Source organism: Urocitellus parryii, chromosome 4, assembly GCF_045843805.1.
Source record: "Urocitellus parryii isolate mUroPar1 chromosome 4, mUroPar1.hap1, whole genome shotgun sequence".
NCBI lineage: Eukaryota > Metazoa > Chordata > Mammalia > Rodentia > Sciuridae > Urocitellus > Urocitellus parryii.
This window is the reverse complement of record NC_135534.1, coordinates 21057167-21079331: the sequence shown is the minus strand read 5'-3', so window position 1 is coordinate 21079331 and position 22165 is coordinate 21057167. Positions and strand designations below refer to the sequence as shown.

The 22165-nt window shown below is 37.0% G+C and overlaps 1 protein-coding gene and 1 non-coding gene across 10 annotated transcripts in view; one reads left to right on the top strand and one right to left on the bottom strand.

Moving 5' to 3' along the window:
* Positions 1 to 22165, bottom strand: part of Ambra1 (autophagy and beclin 1 regulator 1) — a 188699-nt gene that overhangs the window by 40945 nt on the left and 125589 nt on the right. For all 9 annotated transcript variants that reach the window (XM_077798123.1, XM_026399088.2, XM_026399090.2 and 6 more), the window contains one exon: positions 8404 to 8514. In XM_077798123.1, coding sequence (XP_077654249.1) covers positions 8404 to 8514 — 111 coding nt within the window. The remainder of the gene's footprint in view (positions 1 to 8403; positions 8515 to 22165) is intronic.
* On the top strand, positions 2017 to 2119 carry LOC113190076 (U6 spliceosomal RNA). Its single transcript, XR_003301736.1, has one exon. It is a non-coding gene; the product is annotated as a U6 spliceosomal RNA (small nuclear RNA).

Here is a 22165-nt window from a genome sequence, read left to right as displayed (position 1 = left end):
GCAAGGAAAATAATAAAGAATGTGAAGACAAAACCTACAAACAAGAGAAAAATTTTGCTAGCTACCGTTCTGACAGAGAATTAAAACCCAAAATTTTTAAAGAACTCAAAAAACTTAACATGAGGGGCTGGGGATGTAGCTTAATCGGTAGAATGCTTTTCTCCTATGCACAAGGTTCTTGGTTAAATCCCCTGCACTGCAAAAAAAAGTAAATTTTAAAAAAAAAGACTTAACATAAAAAAAAAGACACAATTAATAAACGGGCAAGCTGGGTGTGGTGGCACATGCCTATAATCCCAGTGGCTTGGGAGGCCGAGGCAGGAGGATTACAAATTCAAAACCAGCTTTAGCAACTTAGCGAGACCCTGTCTCTAAATAAAAAATATAAAAAGGGTTGGGGATATGGTTCAAAGGTAAAGCAGCCTTAGGTTTAATTCCTAATACCAAATAAATAAATCAACAAAATTTTTAATGGGCAAAAGAACTAAACACTCCTCAAAAGAAAAAATGCAAATAGTCAACAAACACATGAAAAACTTTTTAACATCTTTAAAAATTAGAGAAATGCAAATTAAAACTACACTGAGATTTCACCTTATTCCAGTAAGAATGGCAAACATCAAGAATACAAACAATAGTAAATGCTGGACAAGATGAGGAGAAAAAGGAAGACTTTCACACTGTTGGTGGAATTGTAGATTTAGTATAACCACTATGAAAATCAATATGGAGGCTCCTCAAAAGACTAGGGATGGACCACCAGATGACCCAGGTATCAATCCTAAAGAATTAAATTATCACCCAAAATTAAAAAAAATTAAAATCAGCATACTATACAATATATGAATACCCATATATACAGCAGCAAAATTCACAATAGCCAAACTGTGGGAATAACCTAGATACATGTAAATGAATGAACAGATAAAAAAAATTAAGCATATATGCACAATGGAATTTCATGTAGTCATAAAGAATAAAATCATGTCATTTGTAAGACATTATATTAAGTGAAATAAGCCAAACTCAGAAAGTCAAGGGTCATATCTTTTCTCTCATATGTGGAAAATGGGGGGGGGGGGGGAAGAAAGGTGGTAGTGGGGGGAATCTCATGAAAATTGAAAATTGAAGGAAGATCAGTAGTGTAAAGAAAAAGGACCAAGGGGAGAGAGGAAGAGAGAAAAAAGGGAAACACTGGGGAATGATATGAGCCAAATTATATTGTTATATCACATGCATATACAAATATGTAACACAGATTCCATTATGTATAATTAGAATGTACCAATAAAAATATTGAAAAATAGGGCCAGGGTTGTGACTCAGTGGTAGAGTGCTTTGCTAACATGCATGAGTCACTGGATTTGATCCCTGGTACCACATAAAAATAAAAACAAATAAAATAAAGGTATTGTGTCCGTCTACAACTAAAAATATTTTAATAGTATTTAATAGTACTTGATACATGTTAATTCTTTTGATTCTCATAACAATCCTATGAAGTTTGCATTATTACATTATTACAATCTTTATTTATAGACAAGGAAAATTAAGTATAGAGAGATTAAACTACCCAAAGTCATACTGCTAGATGATACTTGAGCTTAGATTTGAACTAGTGTAGTTTAAAAATTATGTACTTGGGGCTGCTTGCTGCGCATGCATAAGATCCTGTATTCAATCCCTAGCACCCATCTCTCTCTCTCTCTCTCACTCACTCACACACACACACACACACACACACACACACACACACACACAATTATGTAATTATGTACTTAAGCCAGGAGGAATGGCTCATGCCTATAATCACAGTGACTCAGTAGGTTGAAGCAAGAAAATCACAAATTCTAGGATAGCTTTGGTAACTTCTTGAGACCCAGGATCAAAATAAATATCTCAAATAATGTCAAATGAAGTTGACAGAAGGTTATCAAAGCATTCACTTCTCTTTATGTTTTAGCTGTGGGAGAGAATCAGACCCAGATCTTTAAGGGCAAAGAAGGGTAAAAAAGGGTTTCCTTGGGCAGCATATATACTAAAATTGGAATAATACAGAAGATTAGCTTGGCCCTTGCATAAGGATGACATGCAAATTCATGAATTGGTCCATATTTAAAAAAAAGGTAAGTAACTCCAATACTGCTCTGAAGTTCTTCCAGTTATTCTTTAAACAGCTACAGACAAAATAAGGAAAAAGAAGTTATATTTGTAACACAAACAACACTAACACCACACCTACAAAAATATCATTAAAAAACAGAACCACCAAGATCCATTTTGCTTATGAATATCAATGAAAAAATACATTAAAACCAGGTAGGGCTTAACCAACTAATATAACAATGGGTGAAATGTTATATGACTTATTTTTTTGTACTGGGGATTGAACCCAGGGGAGCTTATCCACTGAGCTACCCCCAGCTCTTTTAATTTTTTTAAATTTATTTTTTTTAATATTTATTTTTTAGTTGTACATGGACACAATATCTTTATTTCATTTTTATGTGGTGCTGAGGTTTGAACCCAGTGCCTCATGTGTGCTAGACAAGCACTCTACCACTGAGCCACAACCTCAGCCCCTTATTTTTTATTTTGAGACAGGGTCTCACTAAGTTGCTTAGAGCCTTGCTAAATTATTGAAGCTGGCTTTGAACTTGTGATTCTCCTGCTTCAGTTTCTGGAGTCACTGGGATTACAAGTGTGTGCCACCAAACATGGCTATATAATTAACATAATTGATTACATTAGATCTAAGAAAAGAAAAATTATAAACTCATAATTACAAAAATTATAAATTATAAAATCATAAATACTGAAAGGGCATAAATAAGTTCAATACTATTCTTGATAAAAATGACTAGTAAAAGAGGAATATCTGGATAATTTTTAAAATAATAAAAGTAATTCTAGTTCAACCCTATAGCTAGTAATACACTTAATGGGGGAGGGTATACACAATATCACTATTATTAGGGTTAACACTAATGTACTTAGAGAAAAGAAATCACAAGCTGAGCACCATGGCACACACCCACCTATAATCCCAGTGATTTAGGAGGCTGAGTCAGAAGGTGTATAAGTTCAAGGCCAGCCTCAGCAACTAGGCAAGACCCAAGCAACTTAGTGAGACCCTGTCTCAAAACAAAAAATAAAAAGGGCTGGGAATGTGGCCTTGTGGTAAAGTACCCCTGGTTCAATTCCTAGTATCAATGAATTAATCAATCAATCAATGTGATGTGGCTCAATGGTAATATGTCCCTGGGTTAACCCCCAGTATTGCAATAACAAAATCACAAATGTAAAAAACTGGAATGGAGAGTAAAATTATTATCTCCAGGAAGCATACTTAGATAACTCCATGAGATTTAATAAAGTAAATACTATAACCAGTAAACAAAGGCAGTATGACAGTTAAAAATCTTAAGAAATGTATAGGATTTATATGAAGACGACTTTAAAACATTCCTATGAATACAAGAGAAATTTGGATAAACTGAAAATCATATTGTAGGATAAGATAAAGATATTTAATCTCCTTAAGTATTTATATAAATTAAATGTGATTATAAAAATTATACTGCCAGATTCTATTTTTAAATTTTTAAAAAATTATGTATTCATTTTGTGTATGTATGTATGTATGTATATCAGGGACTAAACCTAGGGGTGCTTTACCACTGAGCCACATCCCCAGCCCTATTTTGTATTTTACTTAGAGACAGTATCTCACTGAGTTGCTTAGTGCCTTGCTATTGCAGAGGCTGACTTTGAACTCACGATCCTGCTGCCTCAACCTCCCAAGCCACTGGGATTACAGGCATGTGCCACCTGACAGGCTAAAAGGTAGTTTTAATGTTCCTATCAAGTGAAAAACAAAAAACAAAACAAAACAGTAAACTAGTTCTACCAGATTCTAAATCTTCTAAAATGAAACCCACACTGGAAAAAGTGGCACATGCTTATATACTTGCAGCAACTTGAGAGGCTGAGGCAGGAGGATCATAAGTTCCAAGCTAGCCTCTGCAACCTAGCAAGTCCCTGTCTCAAAATAAAAAATTAAAAAAGGGTCTGGGAAGGCAGCTCAGTGGTTCTACTCCTGGGTTCTACTCCCAGTACCACAAAACACAAAAAACAACATGTGAACTCTCATCTGAACAATCAGTTCACTATAATAGAATAGTCAGAAAATATGTCTGGATACACACAGAAAATTAATAGTATGATGAAAAATGACATTCCAAATCAGTGGAAACAAATGGAATATTAATGGGCTGGGACAAATAATGAGCCATAATGGGGAGAAAGTTGGATCAGTCTTCTTAAGGGGGATTAAGTTTCCTAAAGAATCAAGGATTTTAAATACAAAAAAATTAAAATATAAAGTACTAAATGATCTTAATGATGACACAAAAAACTAGGAACCATAAAAGGAAAGTTGTATAATTTTGATTTAAAATAAGTTCTATGACAAAAATAACCTTCAGCAAAGTCAAAAGATAAATGACAGGTAGGAAACTCTTATTATAAGTTAATTTTCTGATTTATAAAGAGCTTCTGTAGAGTTGCTGAGGAAAAGACCATTAACACAATAGAGAAAGAGGTAAAGCATGTAGGCAGGTCAAGACAGAGCAGCAAATGGTCAAGTGTACAAAGAGACACACAACCTTGTTTGGGACCAATTTAAAATGTGCACATACTACTTTTTAACTATCATATTTGCAAATATATAAGAATTCAATAAAAGTTATCAGAAAGAGTTTAGGGAATCAAGTACTCTCATGAATTGCAGGTAGGAATTTAAAGTGGCACAATATGCACAAAGGGCAATATGGTAAGATCTACCAAAATTACCAATGTACATACTCTTTTCCTCCCTGAAATTTCAATTTCTAGGTATTTATCTTTTTTTTTTTTAAAGAGAGAGAGAGAGAGAGAGAGAGAGAGAGAGAGAGAGAGAGAGAGAGAGAATTTTAACATTTATTCATTTTTTCTTAGTTCTCGGCGGACACAACATCTTTGTTGGTATGTGGTGCTGCTGAGGATCGAACCCGGGCCGCGCGCATGCCAGGCGAGCGCTCGAGCCACATCCACAGCCCCTAGGTATTTATCTTATCAATATGCTTATACATGTGCAAGATGACAAACTGTAATATAGCTTGTATAGCAGAAGGTTGAAAACAACCTAATAGAACACAAGTTAAAAAATAAAATTTATTCAATGAAATACAAGGCAGCCATAAAAAATGAGTAAACTCACTGACTGAATGTAGTATTGGGGATTGAACCTATGGCCTCCTGCATGGTAGGCAAAAATTCTACTACTGAGCTACACATCCTCAGCTTTGAATAATTTCTTTCTATACTGATATGTAAAGATCACTAAGATATACTGTTAAAGAAAAAACATAAGAAAAATAGGTACAGTGTACTGCCATTCAGAATACATAAAAGGTGGGAAAATATTACTTTGCATTTGTTTTTATACATACATAATATCCTTGAAAAGACAGACAAGAAACTGTTAACAGTGGTTGCCTGTGGTAAGAAATGGTAGGTGGCAGGGAACAGGATTGGAAGGCTTCATATTGTACATCTTTTTATATTTCTAAAATTTTTGAACAGTGACTGTATTACCTAATTCATATTATATCAATAGAAAGTGACAAATTAAGGAAACAAATTAACTGTAAAAAAAAATTACAGCCAGTAAGATTTGGGCCAGAAAAGTAGAGATGAACAAACACATTTTTTTTTTTTTAAAGAGAGAGGGAGAGAGAGAGAGAGAGAATTTTTAATATTTATATTTTTAGTTATTGGCGGACACAACATCTTTGTTTGTATGTGGTGCTGAGGATCGAACCCGGGCCGCACGCATGTCAGGCGAGCGCGCTACCGCTTGAGCCACATCCCCAGCCCCAACAAACACATTTTGGTTTTCTTTCTTCTTTCTTTGGGGGTGGGTACCGAGGACTGAACTCAGGGGCATTCAACCACTGAGCCACATCCCCAGCCCTATTTTGTATTTTATTTAGAGACAGGGTGTCACTGAGTTGATTAGCACCTTACTGTTGCAGAGGTTGGCTTTGAATTCGAGATCCTCCTGCCTCAGCCTCCCAAGCCAATGGGATTACAGGCGTGTGCCACCAAACCCAAGCACATTTGGTTTTTGATAAGGGAAAGTAAACTGCTATGGATTCCTAGTAGGATTAAAGAACAGATTATTGAACATACCTGGATTATAAGCATTTAGAAAGAAATGGATGAGATTTCACTAAGGAACAGAACATAAAAAAACAACCTCATTTCCTTTGATAAAAATATCAAGAGTGTTATACAGTTGGGGGCAGAGGCCTGTAATCTCAGTGGCTCAGGAGGCTGAGACAGGAGGATCATCAGTTCAGAGTCAGCCTCAGAAATTTAGCAAGACACTAAGCAACTCAGTGAGGCCCTGTATTAAATAAAATACAAAAATGGATGGGGATATGGTTCAGTGGTTAAATGCCCCAGGATCAATCCCCGATAACCACCTCCCCACCCACCCCCACAAAAGAAGAAAACACTGGCATACAGGGAAATGCCACAAATAGACAACATCTTAATTATTTTAAGGTATCCAACAAATCCTTTCTACAGATAAGACAGGAAACATATACTTCAGATGTGAATAACTAAGTTCTAAAATGTAATTTATGAACCCAAATCAACAGACAAAACCCATAATACAACAAAGCTTAGTGCAGTGTCCTGATTCACTGATTTTTCTTTTCTTTTCTTTTCTTTTGGAACTAGGGATTGAACCCAGAGGTGCTTTACTACTGAGCCACATTCCCAGCCCTTTTTATTTTTTATTTTGAGACAAGATCATGTTAAGTTACTCAGGGCTTCCCTAAATTGCTGAAACTGGTCTTGAACTTGCAATCCTCCTGCCTCAGCCTCCCAAATCACTGGGATTACAGGCCTGTGCCACCATACTTTGCTTTGATTTATCAGTTTTGCTAATAATCTGAAGAAAGAAAGGGGATGGGTGTTTATCAAATTAGTAGATGATATAAGAATGAGAGAAGACTAATCAAAGTTCAATAAGATATTGAGAGGCAAGAGCTAGGAATCAATGATGCCATGATAAAATTTCATGAAAACAAATACAAACCTGCTTTGGTTTTTAAAAGATTCCAGCCACACAAGTTAAGTACAGAGCATTTGAGTTTTGGCTTAATAATAATATATCAAGAAATTTTAAGTGACTGCAAACTCAATAGTGGCTTCAGAAAAAGCTGCTGAAATCTTAGATAAGATGAATACTGTCCAAAGTACTAGGTACAAGCTCATGTCAAGACTCTTCTATTCTGTTCTGTGTCACCTCCCCTCCCACCTCCACACCCTGCCAAAGTTAAAATGGAAGATGAGCAGAACTGCCAAGGATTTGGAAGCGACACAAGATAAAGCAATCTAAGGCAGTAAGGCCTGAAAAGAAAGATTTAAAGGGAAAAGGCAATTTACCTTCAAATAGCTAGAGGAATGTTACTTGGAAGGCATCATTAGGCTTGTTCTTACTTTTTCTTTCTTTCTTCTTCTTCTTCTTTTTTTTTTTTTAAGATTTTTTTAGTTGTAAATGGTTGGTTGGTTGGTTGGTTGATTGATTTATATGCAGTGCTAAGGATCAAACCCAGTGTCTCACACATGCCAGGCAAGTGCTGTACCACGGAGCCACAACTCCAGCCCCTCATTAGGCTTATTCTATGGAAATTCAATGGTAAAACCGAACAGGAGGAAGGGGAACAGGGGCTCACAGTACAATAAAGAACAGTTTAACAGAAATTTTGCAGTGATGGTTAGAATCTCTAGTCAGATGAGGCCTACCATCAGAAGAAAACAAGCAAGGTCTGAACTACCACTTTTCAGGAATGTGAGACAGTCCTTCCTTAAACACCAAATGAAATGAAATGTCTACAAAGTTGTGATTCCAAGTGAATAATGGGAACATGAGACTATGAACTTCTCCAGAAGCAAGGAAAAAAGAAGTTTTAGACAGATATATCTGTAAAAAAGAAATAAACCATACCACTCACTTCAGTCCAATCAGGACTGGATTTATAAATGAGCTTAACATCACTATATTCCTCTTCAAGGGTCACAAGGTGTAGCCTTCAGTCCTGATACTACCTTCTATTTCTGATCCTTTTAGTTCCATCTAACTTTTAGACTTTGGCCAGTGAACTACTAGACCAAAAATTCCTCAGGGCTCAAGACATGTTAGCTGGAGTGCTGAGGTGAGCAGAAGAGCTGTAGAATGGCCTGTGTCCATCAACTACCCAATGAGACGATTAAAAATCCAGTACTACGTGAGGCCTCCAGAAATGTATCCCATTCCACCAGGACCCCAGGTTGACATTGGCTTACCATTACTTATCTCTGGAAGGTCAAACTTAGTGAAGTCCCACCACTGGAGCCGATAGGTGGTATTAGCAATGTTACTGGCCACAGCAGACTGTCCATCACCAATCACTGCCCCTGATGGAGGAGAAAACAAAGACAGAACAATACATAATTTATCTGCATGTTTCCATTGTAGAACAGAATAGTGAGATTAGTAGAATGGAGAAAAGAGAAAGAACCACAACTAAAGTTGGGGAAAAAAAAAAAAACCCGTGGAATCTCATATGGCAAGGTTTTTACCTCAAAGAGGAAACATATTATATCCTAAGAAACAATTCTATGTAGAAATATAATTCCATTCATCAACCCTTCCGTTATCACTTAACATTTATTTTGTGCCAACACTGTGGTAGGTCCTGTACGTATACCATCTAGTAGAAGGCTCATGATCTAAAGAGACAGATGTGTTTTCATAAAAATGTGGAGAAAGGAAAGTAAAAAGTGGGAGGACACCATGAACATGGAAAAGCCAAAAGCTAATTTTAGTCCTTGGATGTTTTGATAGTAAGCAGCACTGTTTGAGAAAGCATCTCCTTTGTAGATGACCTTCTTCCTCATAATACATCTCAAAAGAAGGCTCCCTTCAGGGAAGAGGCAGCTAGCACACAGCTGACTGGATAGAGAGATGGTAAAGAACAAATGAGGAAATATTTGTTAATCCCTTTCAGAATCCTGGCATGTAACAGGGCAGAAATTCATGAGCTAGTTTTGCAGCATCAGAATATTTTTATTAAGACAATTTTTTATAATTCCCCCCCAAGAACTTCCTTGAATCCAGATTTGCTTGTAATATTTCACAGTTTAACTTTCCCTGATATATACTTCTGTATGACATTTTTCCCTTGGTAACCAATTAAATAAAAATGGATTTTTTTTAACAGGGTGACACTTTAATTTGCAGTTGTATTTCATTTACATGAACATGTCATTTCCTCCTCCTCCTTCCGAAGTGCATTTCATACACAACCACCCTTGTGATCAGACAGAGCCAAACCCTCTTGGGAGAATAGAACATTCTTAGATGCCAGATAAGCTAAATGGTATTCTCTGCTACAAATCAACTCCTATTTTCAGAAACTGAACTTGTTAGAGCATACTAGCTTTGGAACGATGGACAATTTTATACCTGGATTCTTCAATATTAATCTACTCTTTCCCCTCCACATATCATTGCAAAAGCATCTTGTGATCTGTGATTTCTTTTTCCGTTTAGAGAGCTGCATTTATTGCTCTGCTAATCCTGATGTTTGCCTATTCTTTCCTCAAATGATCAAGGTATTGTTCAGAGAGAAAATGTCTTCCATACAAGGCATAAGATAAAGAAACACATTCTTTTTACTCTTATAACTGCTGCAGGCCATCAGAAGACACTTTTCAACATTAATTTATTAACAGTCCTTGTCCCAGTTTTAATTTGTAAGGAAAGGTACAAGTAACAGTTCATTTCCAAGGATAATGATATATCTCTAGATTTCTGAGGTCTCAGCATGGGTGATATTGCCTTCATGAGGGTTAAAACTGGTACATGAGGGCCAGGGGAAGTGAGGTAACCATTCCCAAAAGACACTGTAATCATTTGTTCCCCTCCCAAATGCCAGAGTATATAAATAATTTTATCTATGACATTAAAATTTCATGGAATGATGACTGGGGAAAAAATGTCTAAAAAGGTTTCTCAGGAGGATAATAATGAAATAAAGGTTGAAAAATAACTGTTCTAGAAAAACCAATACCCTTAATTTTTGAATCTTACAAATTCACAGATAGTCCCAAACTATCATGATCTACATGAAAACCTGAGAAAGATAGCATTTAGGAGTGTTGTCAACATACCCACTGGCCTCAAACCCTTATTAAGGACCCTATGTCATACTGTTCAGATGAGGTTAAAGCATGTCCCTTCCTTTAACCTCAACAGAAAAATGTTTCTTCAATAATCACATGTGATGTGAGAATATGGGAAACCTTTGGTCATAAAGAAGGTCAGATACCAGCCAGACTTTCTTTTTGAATATTTTAATCAGCTTTATATTTTTTTATGATTCTGGAATCTGGTAACACCTCATTCCATAAAACAATGAGTTTGCAGAATTTTCTTAAAATGTACTTTCTTGTTTTTCCTAAACTATATAATAATACAAATAATTTTTAGTTTGAAGTTCTACCATTTTCTTTTAAAGACTTAAGTTTCATTCTGACCCACTGAGCTTCTTAACTGTTCCCCATGCTTGCTTATCTATAATCTAGATGGCTGATATCTATCTCCCTTTGACTACCAGTCTCACAAATTACTTTAGATCCTTACAACTTCCTCCAACTTTACTAGAAGAGCATATTACACAAAAGGAAAGAAGGTAAATTACTTTTTTAGTCTGTGATGAACGAAATGCTAGTTGCTAAGAGAGGAAGGAAAATAAATGAAGGAAACAAACTTCATATTCTGGGAGCTTATTCTGGGGGAGGAGATGGTAGCTACAAACAGGAAAACAGTTCAGGAATAACCAGATGCTTTCCAAGTGCTGTGGATCTGCAACTGGGAACACAAATGATAAAGACTCCAACCCCCCTCTCCAAAGGCATCCTGTATGATCTATGCCTCAAGAAACATTTTCTGGAGAACAGCTGTGCAATAAAATAAATGAGTAGGGTAGCACTGTGAAGAGACTAGGGAGGTGTTTTCTGCCAATGGTGCCAGAGTGCTGAGGAGGAACAGAGCCTGGCACCAGGGAGAATTGATTTTCAGTGCCATGTAAACACAGATTAGGGAGCTAAAGATGCCAGCAACAGATTAGAATATTATCACCAGGTTCTCTTCTGTAAGAAATGCAGGCCAACTGAGCCTGTCTTTTGGAAACATCAGGAAGAATATAAGTACTACTCTGTTAAAAAAAAAAAAATTTTTTTAGTAGGCCTTTGGCTGCTAAGTTCAAGGTATAGGAAATGTGCCAGAGCAAGTTAATGGACAGAGGAGGCACTTAGCCTCAGAAAACAAATCCTGAGAGTCTGCCTAGGGATTTCTAAGGCTTCAAGGTTCTCCATGTAACAACAGAATGTAACAAGCTAGACTCAGGATTTCTCAAGCATCACTCTGCTTGTGTTTTGGGCCAGAGAATTCTTTCTGGGGGTAGGGAGGACTCTCATGAATTGTAGGACATTTAATGGCATCTCTAAACTTCATCCACTAGATGCCGATAACACCCATCTCCATCTAGTTGTGACAACCAAAAATGTCTCCAGACATTGCCAAATATTCCCTTGGGATAAAAACCATTCTTGTTTGAGAAACTCGACCCCAGATGAATATAGCCTACATTTTACCTCCAAAAATGGTACTTGTGAAAGCACCACTTCTGGAATGCCTGCTGCCAAAGGCACCAAAATTGTTAGTAACACTGATCATAGAAACTAATCAAAGGCAGAGAATTATACAAATGGTATTCTGCTTCTCTTTAAAAGAAGACATTTCAAGAGAAACTGCTTTCCAATATACCAGCAGTGAACAAAGAAATGGTTTGAACTACAACACCATTTACGTTAGCACACACATATATACACGAGAGAGAGAGAGAGAGAGAGAGAGAGAGAGAGAGAGAGAGAGAGACAGAGAGAGAGAGAGAGGAGAGGAGAGAAGAGGAGGGGAGGGGAGGAGGAGGGTATATGGATCTAAAAAAGTATATAGAAGACTTACATGCAGAAAGCTGTAAATCTGGTGAAAGAAATTACAAAAAATACAGCTAAGTTGGAGAGCTATCCTATGTTCATGGACAGCAAGACTTAATACTGTTATGTCGATTCTTCCCAAACTGGATCTATAGATTCAATGCAATTCTAATAAAAATGCCAACAAATTATTTTGTGATTATTAAGAAAATTATTGTAAAGTTTATATGGAAATGCAAGAAACTCAAAACAATATAGAAGGAAATTTAAAAGTTGGAGGATTGACACTGACATTACTTAACTTCAACACTTCCTATAAAGCTATGATAATCAAGACAGAATGACTTTAAGGGCCGGAGACATGGCTCAGTGGTAGAGTGCTTTCCTAGTGAGGCCCTGGGTTTGATCCCCAGCATCACAAAGCAAACAAACAAGACAGAATGGCACTGGCAAAAGAATAGACCCAAAGATGAATGAAACAGAAAGCCCAGAAATAGATCTGTATAAATCTAGTCTGCTGATCTTTGACAAAGAATCAAAAGCAATTCGATGGAGAAAATATAAGTCTTTTCAACAAATGGTGCTTATATAACAACTGGATATCCATATGCAAAAAAATGAAAACAGAAAAAAAAATCCAGACACAAATCTTACACTTTTCACAAAAATCAACTCTAACTGGATCACAGACCCTAGGATAAAACACTAGAAGATCTAATCCCTAGAAGACTTAAGAGAAAATCGAAGTGACCTTGGGTTTACTGAGACTTTGAGATATAACACCAAAAGCACAACCCATGAAATAAAAAATTAAATTGGACCTTATTAAAATTAATTTCTGCTATGAAAGTGATTGTTAAGAGAATAAAAAGATGAGCCAGACTGAGAGAAATATCTGTCCAAAACATTTATCTGATAAAGGATTGGTATCTAAAATGTAATTAAAAACAAAAAACAAACAAACAAAAAACCTCTTAAAACTAACCAAAAAGAAATGACAACCTTATTTTTGAAATGGGTAAAGGACCTGAACAGACAGCTCACCAAAGAAGATATATAGATGGCAAATATGTTTATGAAAAGATTTTCAACACCACATTCATTAGAAAATTTCAAATTTAATTAAAATAAGAAACAACTACCCACATATCAGAATGGCTAAAATCCAAAACACTGATAACACCAAATGCTGACAAGATATGGAGTAACATTCATTGCTGGTAGGAACGCAAAATGGCATATCTACTTGGAAGAGGGTACAGCAGTCCTTGCAAAACTGAACATACTCTTACCATATGATCCAGCAATCCTGCTCCTTGATATTCATCCAAATGAGCTGCAAACTTATTTCCGCATAAAAACCTACACATTAATGTTTATAGTAGCTTTATTCACAACTGTTGAACCTTGGAGGCAACCATGATATCCTTCAATAGGAGAATGAATAAACTGTGGTTACAATGGAACATTGTTTACTTCTTTAAAAACACACTATCAAACTATGAAAAGACAAGGAAGAATCTTAAATGCATATTAACTAAGTGAGAGAAGCCAAAAGACTATATACTATATGATTCCAACTACAGGTGGGACATTTCTAATCTGAAACCCAGAAACCCAAAACCTGAAATACGAAACTTTAAGTCTATGCAAATATTCCAGAATCTAAAATACTTCTGGTCCCAAGCATTTCAAATAAGGGTCCCAATCTGTATATGACAATATGAAATATGAAAAAGGCAAAACTCTGGAGACAGAAAAAGGTTGGTGCCTGGTAGGCAAGGTTTTGGAGGGAGGGAGAGATGAATAGGTGGAGCCCAAAGAGATTGGGGGCGGGCAATAAAGTTATTTTGTATGATACTACAGTGGTAGATATATATCATCATGCATTTGGCAAAATCCATATAAGTTAAAATATCAAGAGCGAACACTAACATGTACTTTGGATTATAAAACTACGTTAGTCCTCCATTGCAGCAAATGAACCACTGTGGTTTAGGATACTGATGATGGGGGAGGCTGTGAGTGTGGGAGAAGGGGTATATGGGAACTTTCTGGGCTTTCCATTCAAATTTTCTATAAATCCAAAAGCCTCTTTTTAGGGACTGGCAGTGTAGATCAGTGGTAGAACTCAAATTTAAGTTTAGTTCAAGGCCTTGGGTTCCATCCCCAGGACCATAAAAAAGGGGGATATGGGCAGGGAGAGAACTTTCTTAAAAAGTCTATTAAGAAAAAAAAGAAAAATAAAAGAGCCAACACTTAGTTCCAGGAATCTTTTTTTTTTTTTTAAATAGGCTTCTAATTTTTATTTAATTATTTCACTTATTCTTTGTAGGTACTGGGGATTCAACCCGGGGCCTGACACCTGCTAGACAAGTGCTCTACCACTGAGATACAAACCCAGTCCTCAGAGTCAGGTCTTTAATTAATTGGCTGGAAGCTTCAGAAATGTGTCTTGTGGGGTTGAGGTTGTAGTTCAGCGGTAAAGAGCTTACCTATTGTATGAGGTCCTGGGTTCAATCCTCAGCACCACAAAAAAAGAAAAAAGAAATATCTAGGGATAAAAATCATAATATTCATATGAGAGTCACCTGATTGGTCTACCAAGTCTGATTGCCTGCATGCATCTCTGTGCCTCTGTTTGTCTCAGATTCTCTCTTCTGTAGCTTGGAAAAAAGAACTGGGAACCTTTTGTCAAAACAGTTTCTTAGCCTCTCTCTAAGATCTGTTCTAGAAGCAGAGAAATGATGAGTATGATTCAACAGTTCAGTGAGAATACAGAACAATGGGAATCATTAGCAAATCTATCAGAAAAGCTAATTTGGGGAGGGTAAAAAAGGGCAAATTGCAAAGAAGGAAATAATTAAATTACATTTCAGTCCTATAAAATCAGTTTCATTTCAGGCTGCATAATTCAAAATGGCCATGTCTGTTCTTTTTGTTGCTGGGAAGATGAAATAAGAATGGGGCTGGGGGTACAAGCACTCATTGACCTAAAAGAAAAAATGGCAATCTTTCTGCTTGGTAAACTGAGGTAAGAATCAGCTTGTTAACTGGTCAGTAGAGTTGAGCCTAGAAATCCCAGGGCAGTTCCAAGTGAATAACTTTTCAAAATTCTTCTCAGAAAGCCACACGTTGCATGATTCCATTTATATAAAATGTCTAGAAAAGGCAACACTGCAGCTATGAAATGTAGATTAGTGGTGGCCTAGGGCCAGAGGGAGGAGGGAAAAGAAAATGATTACTAAAGCCTTACGGGGATTTTTAGAAGGTAATAAAAATGTTCTGAAATATGCTGGGTGAAGTGTGGCAGGAGGCTGAGGGAGGATCCCAAGTTCAAGGCCAGTCTTGGCAATTTAGCAAGACTGTCTCAAAATTTTTTTTTAAAAAGGCAGGGGTGGGGGGTGGGGGGTGGTGTGAGGATGTAGAATGCCCTTGAGTTCACTCCCCTCCCTCTGAAAAAAAAGTTCTAAAATATACTGATAATAGTGATGGTTGTACAACTCTGTCTATACTAAAAACCATTGAACTGCAAACCAGTAAATAGGTGGAACATATGGTGGGTGAATTAATAAGGCTGTTTATTAAACACTCTTTAATATAAATTTTGGTCAATTTGTTAAGTAAAAAAATGAAACTTCTAATTTTGGTATCCATTTGCACTTCTTAATAACTTAGAATACTGGTGAGCATATTTTCATTTGTGTATCAGAGCTTGATGTATTTCTTTTAATGTGCACAGCCTACCCAAATCTTATGCATATTTTTGTTTGTTATTTTGGCTTTTTCTATGAATTTGTCCAAGCCCTTTTTAAGTGAACAAACTGGCTTCTGATAATGAAAGGTAATTCTTCTTAGAGCAGTATAGCACAGAAATATTTAGCCATGAAAACCATCTTTCCTAAGTGTATAACTGAATATAATCCTAGGAAGAACCACTTAATATTTTCAGAAAGTTTCATTCCAATACAGTCTTTAAATGTGTCCTAAAAACAAGGCATAATTAAGCACTCAGTCCCACTCACTTTGTCACCACTTAACAATCTCATCTAAAATTCATAGTCAAGTATTCTGTAGTCGGGGGGCCTGAAAAGGGTGCCTGATGGCAAATAACAAGATTTCCTCCCATGAGACAAGTGCCCCCAAGTTTCTCTTAGTTACCATTTATGGTTCTCATTGAGTAAAAGAGTCAAACATGTATATTTCTTTAAAATTTACAGCTTTATCAAGATATACCTCATCATACCTTACAGTCTGCCTATTTAAAGAATTTGATTCAAAGGTTGTTAGTATAGTCACATAGTTGTGTAACCACCACATCATCAATTGTACAATCATCACTATTGTGTAATCGAAGAACATTTTCATCATAATCTGTCAGAATCCTTTACTCTGTCATATTCTCTCCCTATCTCTTCACAATCACTATACTTTCTTTCACAGTTTTGTTTCTCAGGAACATTCATGCAATAATCATATAGTAAACCTACTAAACTGTATAATTCTTTCATTAGCATAGTGTTTTTAAGGTTCAGATATGCTATACAATGACTCACTACTTCCTTCGTCTTACGGGTAAATAATATTCCATTGTACATTTATAACTGAGGCATAGGTTTACATGAGATACTAGTATTAGATATTAGTATTTTTTAAAATTTGATAGAAAACATACTGCAAGGAAGCACATAAAAATACTCAATGCTCTGGGTTTGATCCCTAAAACCACATCTCCCGCAACAAAAAATTTTTCAAGGGAAACAATTATTTCCTTTGGAAGGAAAAGGTAGGGTATCAAAGATCAATTCTCTATAGTTGCAACTGATTCTTTGCTTGAGGCCAAAATTAAAGAGTAATATAAGAGGGAATATCATTTTCTGTCAACACACACATACACCCCAAAACAAACAAAAAACCCAAATGCAAAAAGACACCATGTAGGGATCAATGATTCTGGCACAGGAAATAGTCTATGTAAGGCATTTCATCTGTCATTGGATTTAGGCTGTCAAATAGCTGCTTTAATGGTCACTTCACCTAGTGCTGAGCTTTCTTTCTTTCTTTGGTACTGGGAATTAAACTCAGGGGTGCTTAACCACTGAGCCACATCCCCAGCCCTTTTTTATTCAGAGACATGGTCTTGCTGAGTTGCTTAGGGTCTTGATAAGTTGCTGGGGCTGGCTTTGAACTTGTGATCCTCCTGCCTCAGCCTCCCTAGCTGCTGGGATTACAGGCGTGCACCACTGTGCCTAACTCTGATGCTGAACTTTCTTTTTAGAACCTAGGGCCTTGTCCATGCTAGGTAAGCACTCTACCACTGAACTACATCCTCAGCCCTAATATGATATTGAGGTCAATTATCATATAAGTTTGAAATATGTAAATTTAATGTGAATTAAAAGGTGAATATTTTGTTAATATAGACTTCAATAATTACATGTGTTCTTTGCAGAAGTGAGGCCCATAAACCAACAAAATTTTAATTGTTCAATTGCTAAAGGATCCAAAGCTCCTGCTCTGAATAACAAGAGTAATATTAGTCCACAGACAAATCATGAGCTTTAGGGGCAGAATCAAGAAAGATATTATTCAGAAGGCCAACAAAATAAATGATAGTCGAAGAGCTCAACATAGAAATTACTAAAGCCTAGAATATGGGTAGTAAACAAGAAAAGAAATAGCCATCAAATATTTCAATACATCACAAGTTTCATAAAATTTTTTTTCTCAGTTCAAACTAGGATTGTTTGGCTATAGCAAAGCAAAGTTTACAACAGGCCAAGAGAAGCAAGACAAAACAGTCCGATGTTCATTGTAGCCACAACAGTGGTTAAAGCCTTCCTATTCAAAGTAAGTGTAATCAATATGAAGAATCTGGTATTTTTTTTTTTAATTGTGGTAAAAAGCACATAACATAAAATTTACCATTTTAGTCATATTTAATTGTATATTTGCCAGAGTTAAGTGTATTTACACTGTCATGAAACAGATCTCCAGAACTTTTTCATCTTGCAAATCTGAAACTCTATGTCCATTAAACAACTCACATTCCCCATTCACCAAACTCCTGTAACTACCATTTTATTTTCTGTTTCTGTGAATTTGACTACTTTAGATATCAAGTAGAATTACATGGTATTGATGCTTTGGTGTTGGCATTTGACATATGCCTTGAAAGAAGAGATGCCTAAATAGGGCAGCATGCACACAAAGTCATTCACAGTCATGGCATGGATTCAGAGCAATACTAAAATCTAGAAGAAAGTAGTTAGGTCTAACTAGAAAATGGAACTTCTAGACTAGCACAACCATTCTCCTTAAAAAACGTAAGTAAAAAGGTCAAACAGAGGACAGAGCCCATGCTCTGGACAGACTGGGGGTAGCAGACTGCCATCAGTCTATTTTGATTCCTAATTCAGCAAACCCCAATGATTCAGTCACATTGCCTTAAATGCACCGGTGTTATCTGGAGTTCTACAATGTGTTCCACCTTCCCCACAAAAGGAGTAAGATCTCCTTATCAAGTCCTTCCTCCTTCTTCCCATGGTATCAAAATCCAGGATTAATCTTGGCTACTATCAAGGCAAATGAGCTTTAGGGACAGAATCAAGAAAGATCTAGATCTTGACCTAGATCTCTGAGGTCAAGCTAAGAGGCTCCTGTGTGGGTAGATGAAAAGGCTGAAGCCCATTTTCATCACCACTGTGGAGTACTGCCCTTCTTCAATACATATGTCCTAATGAAGCAATTACCTGCACTTATACTAATGATGTAATTGGGACAAGTAATTATGAAAGCAGAACATCCATTTTCAAAGAAATGAATATCATTACCTTTCTTCCACCCACAAACATTATTTAAGACAAAAACAAATAAGCTCACAAGAACACATGTACTGAAAGATTCTTAGGAACAGCATTCCAAAAATCACAGCATTTAGGTAAGGGGGGGAGCAGAACCTCACAAAAATTCCCAAACAAAAAACACCTAGCATTCACTCCCACCAGACAGGGATTTCCTCAAAGCCTCTACCTGTGACAGAAGACATGCAGATAAATGAAATTATTCTAGGGGCTGGGTTTGTAGTTCATGCTCATGAGACCCTGAGTTCAATTCCCAGAACCACATAAAAAAATAAAATTAACAAATAAAAATAAAGATATCATGCCTATCTACAACTAAAAAAATATTTTAAAAAAAAGAATTATTCTATCTCCACTTATACATCCTGGCATTTCCTATATTTAGATCCTAACAACCTGGTTTGGCTGGAAGCATGCTGGCTTAGCCAGATCCCTTGGTGAAGCCAGGAAAGCCAGATCCTCCAGTGCCTCAGCAATATAAGGACAGGCAGAGAGGGGAGGGTGGGAGGAGGACTGAGGGGGAAAGGTGAGAGAGAGCCACTGACTGACTCAAGCACTGAATAGCTCTCACCAATCACTTGTCTTAAATTGCTGTGACTCCTGTGGTTTTTATTGTTTGGTGAAAGCACAAGTGAGTGAAATTGGACCAGAGGGTCTTGGGCTTGTCAGCAGCAGGAGGGAAACGACCTTTATTGCTGCAAAAAGGATGCAGATTTCAAAAACCTAAAATCTGCAATGAAGGGAAATGGAAATGTGCTGAACATGGGTTTGACTGGCAGCTTTCCTCATCTGTCGATCACAGGGTAATAAACACTGGGAGATGGCAGAAATGAAGATAAATGCTTTCAGCAGCACCATTCCCCACCCTCCCCTCCTCTTCCGCCCCCACTCAGCACATGACAAGAGAGTTAAAGCAAGAAAATAAATCAGCTTCTTAACCAACTCTTTTGTTAAAACTTTCCTTACAGGCCACCTACACGTGAATTACTGCTCTATGAGCCTACATTCTCATTAGGGGGCCCAGCTTCTAAAGGGTGAAAAGCTCCTGTCAAAAGAGCACCTGTACATTTCAGGGTACAGCATCACACATTAATGTCAGCTGGGGCCAACAAGAAAGAATCCAGTCCTGGCCTCGGAGAGAGAAAAGGCATAGAATCCTCAAGTCTGTCCAAGGCTAATGCAAAGCTTGGCACACTCAGGCTCCATAGACAACACGGCGATGTCACTTCACTTGTTACCATTTACGCAGGGACAGAAAGATTAAGCTCCAAAGGCTAAGAAAGAAGCCTCCAGACACTCAAGGGAATAAAAAAAAGGTGATGTTAGATCAGAAAACAGACTCTAGAATCCAACTGCCCACCAATTTCACATTCACACTGGAATGAAGGAAAAATTTAACAGGCCAATGATTTTATGGGTTCAAGGGAAGTATTTATTTTGGGATGTGAGATAAAGGATTTAGAAGGGACTGGTTTTTGTTTTGAGACAGTGTCTGGTTATGTTACCCAGGCTGACCTTGAACTTGCAATTCTCCTGCCTCAGCCCCCTGAGTGTCTGGGATTACAGGCCTATGCCAATGTATTCAGCAGAAGACTAGAGTTTGTTTGTTTTGTTTAGGTACTGGGGATTGAGCCACAGCTTCACCCATGCCAGGCAAGCACTCTACTACTGAGCTACATCCCCAGGCTAGGACTACAGTTATTTGGGTATGGGCAAAAGATTAGCTATTTCTAATCCAAGTGGTAACAGCTGCTTCTAAGATGGCTGGGAATTTTGTAAAAACTAGATCCTGATTCTGCTAAAAGTAGGCCTGACAAAAATGTTAGTATGTAGATGCTTTAAAAGACATTCTGCACTGGTGGGCCAGACACACTGTTTTCCCTTAGATTTTGAGGGGAAAAAAAAATTCCAAAACTTTATTTTCAAGTACAGGAATCCAGTGGAAAATTGGTAGCAAAAATAAAAGGGAAGAGCATGGTGAATGAGCCTGTTACACTACAACCTACTCAGATACTTTAGTCCCCAGAATGAGGCACATGCTGTGGAATCCTGGGAAGCATTGCACTTACCATACAGATAGCTAATGTGGAATCATTTCTAATTAAAATCCAGTGTTCAAACATTAATACCAGGCACACAACAGAAAAACAATATTAACAAGCCATTTTTGAGATGCTGCTAAAAAGATGCAACTGGAAGACAAGACGACAATCCAGATTAGCCTTTCTAGTCTTAAGACCCAAATAAAATCTTACCTCCTCCCAGAAGCTTTCCTCAATCACAGAGAAATTCCTGCCCACACAATATTAGCTATTTTCACAACACAAAACACTTGTCATCTGTCGAGTTACCTGACTACCAATACATAAAGTTTGTTCTGAACTCAAATGTTTCTGTTTCTGCATGCAGCCATCGATTTTTAGTTGGTACTGCATGGTTTTTCCTTCTGGTGAGCTACATGAAAGAAGGATCTGCTTTCTCCTTTAATTTTAAATATTGTACCATCATGGAACTTAAGAATGTTGCTATTCATACAGTAAATATGAAATACACAAGGATGAGAAAAACTGATGGTTTTTTAAACTGTTTCTCCTACAAGGGAGATGATATGTCCTAGACAGCCTTTACAACTGGTATCAGCATATTTTCTATTACCAATAACACGATCACAGAGTGAGTTATAAGGAAAGAGATTTATTTTGGCTCAGTCTTAAGATCCAAGGTTGAGGGACTACATCTGGTGATGGCCTTGTTGGCAGAGTACCAAGGTGGTGTGGGTCATCACATGGCAGGAAACAGGAAGCACACTGCTGGTCTCTCTCCCTTACTAAGTCACTAGCATTCAATCATGGGAGCTCAACCCTAATAACTTTAATTCCAATCACTTCCCAGTGGCCCCATCTATAAACCTCTGGCAGAAAGGAAGACATTAAAACATATCTTAATCTCCTTTTACTTTCCTTTGTAAAACTGATAAATTTCTTAGAAATGTATCTAACCTCACATTAAAAATAAGCTCTTGGGGTTGGGGTCGTGGCTCAGTGGTAGAGCGTTTGCCTAGCACTTGTGAGGCACTTGGTTCGATCCTCAGCACCACATAAAATAAATAAAATAAAGGCATTGTGTCCATATATCACTTAAAAATAAAAAACAAACTTTTTTTTTTTTTGTACTGGGGATTGAACTCAGAGACACTCGACCAT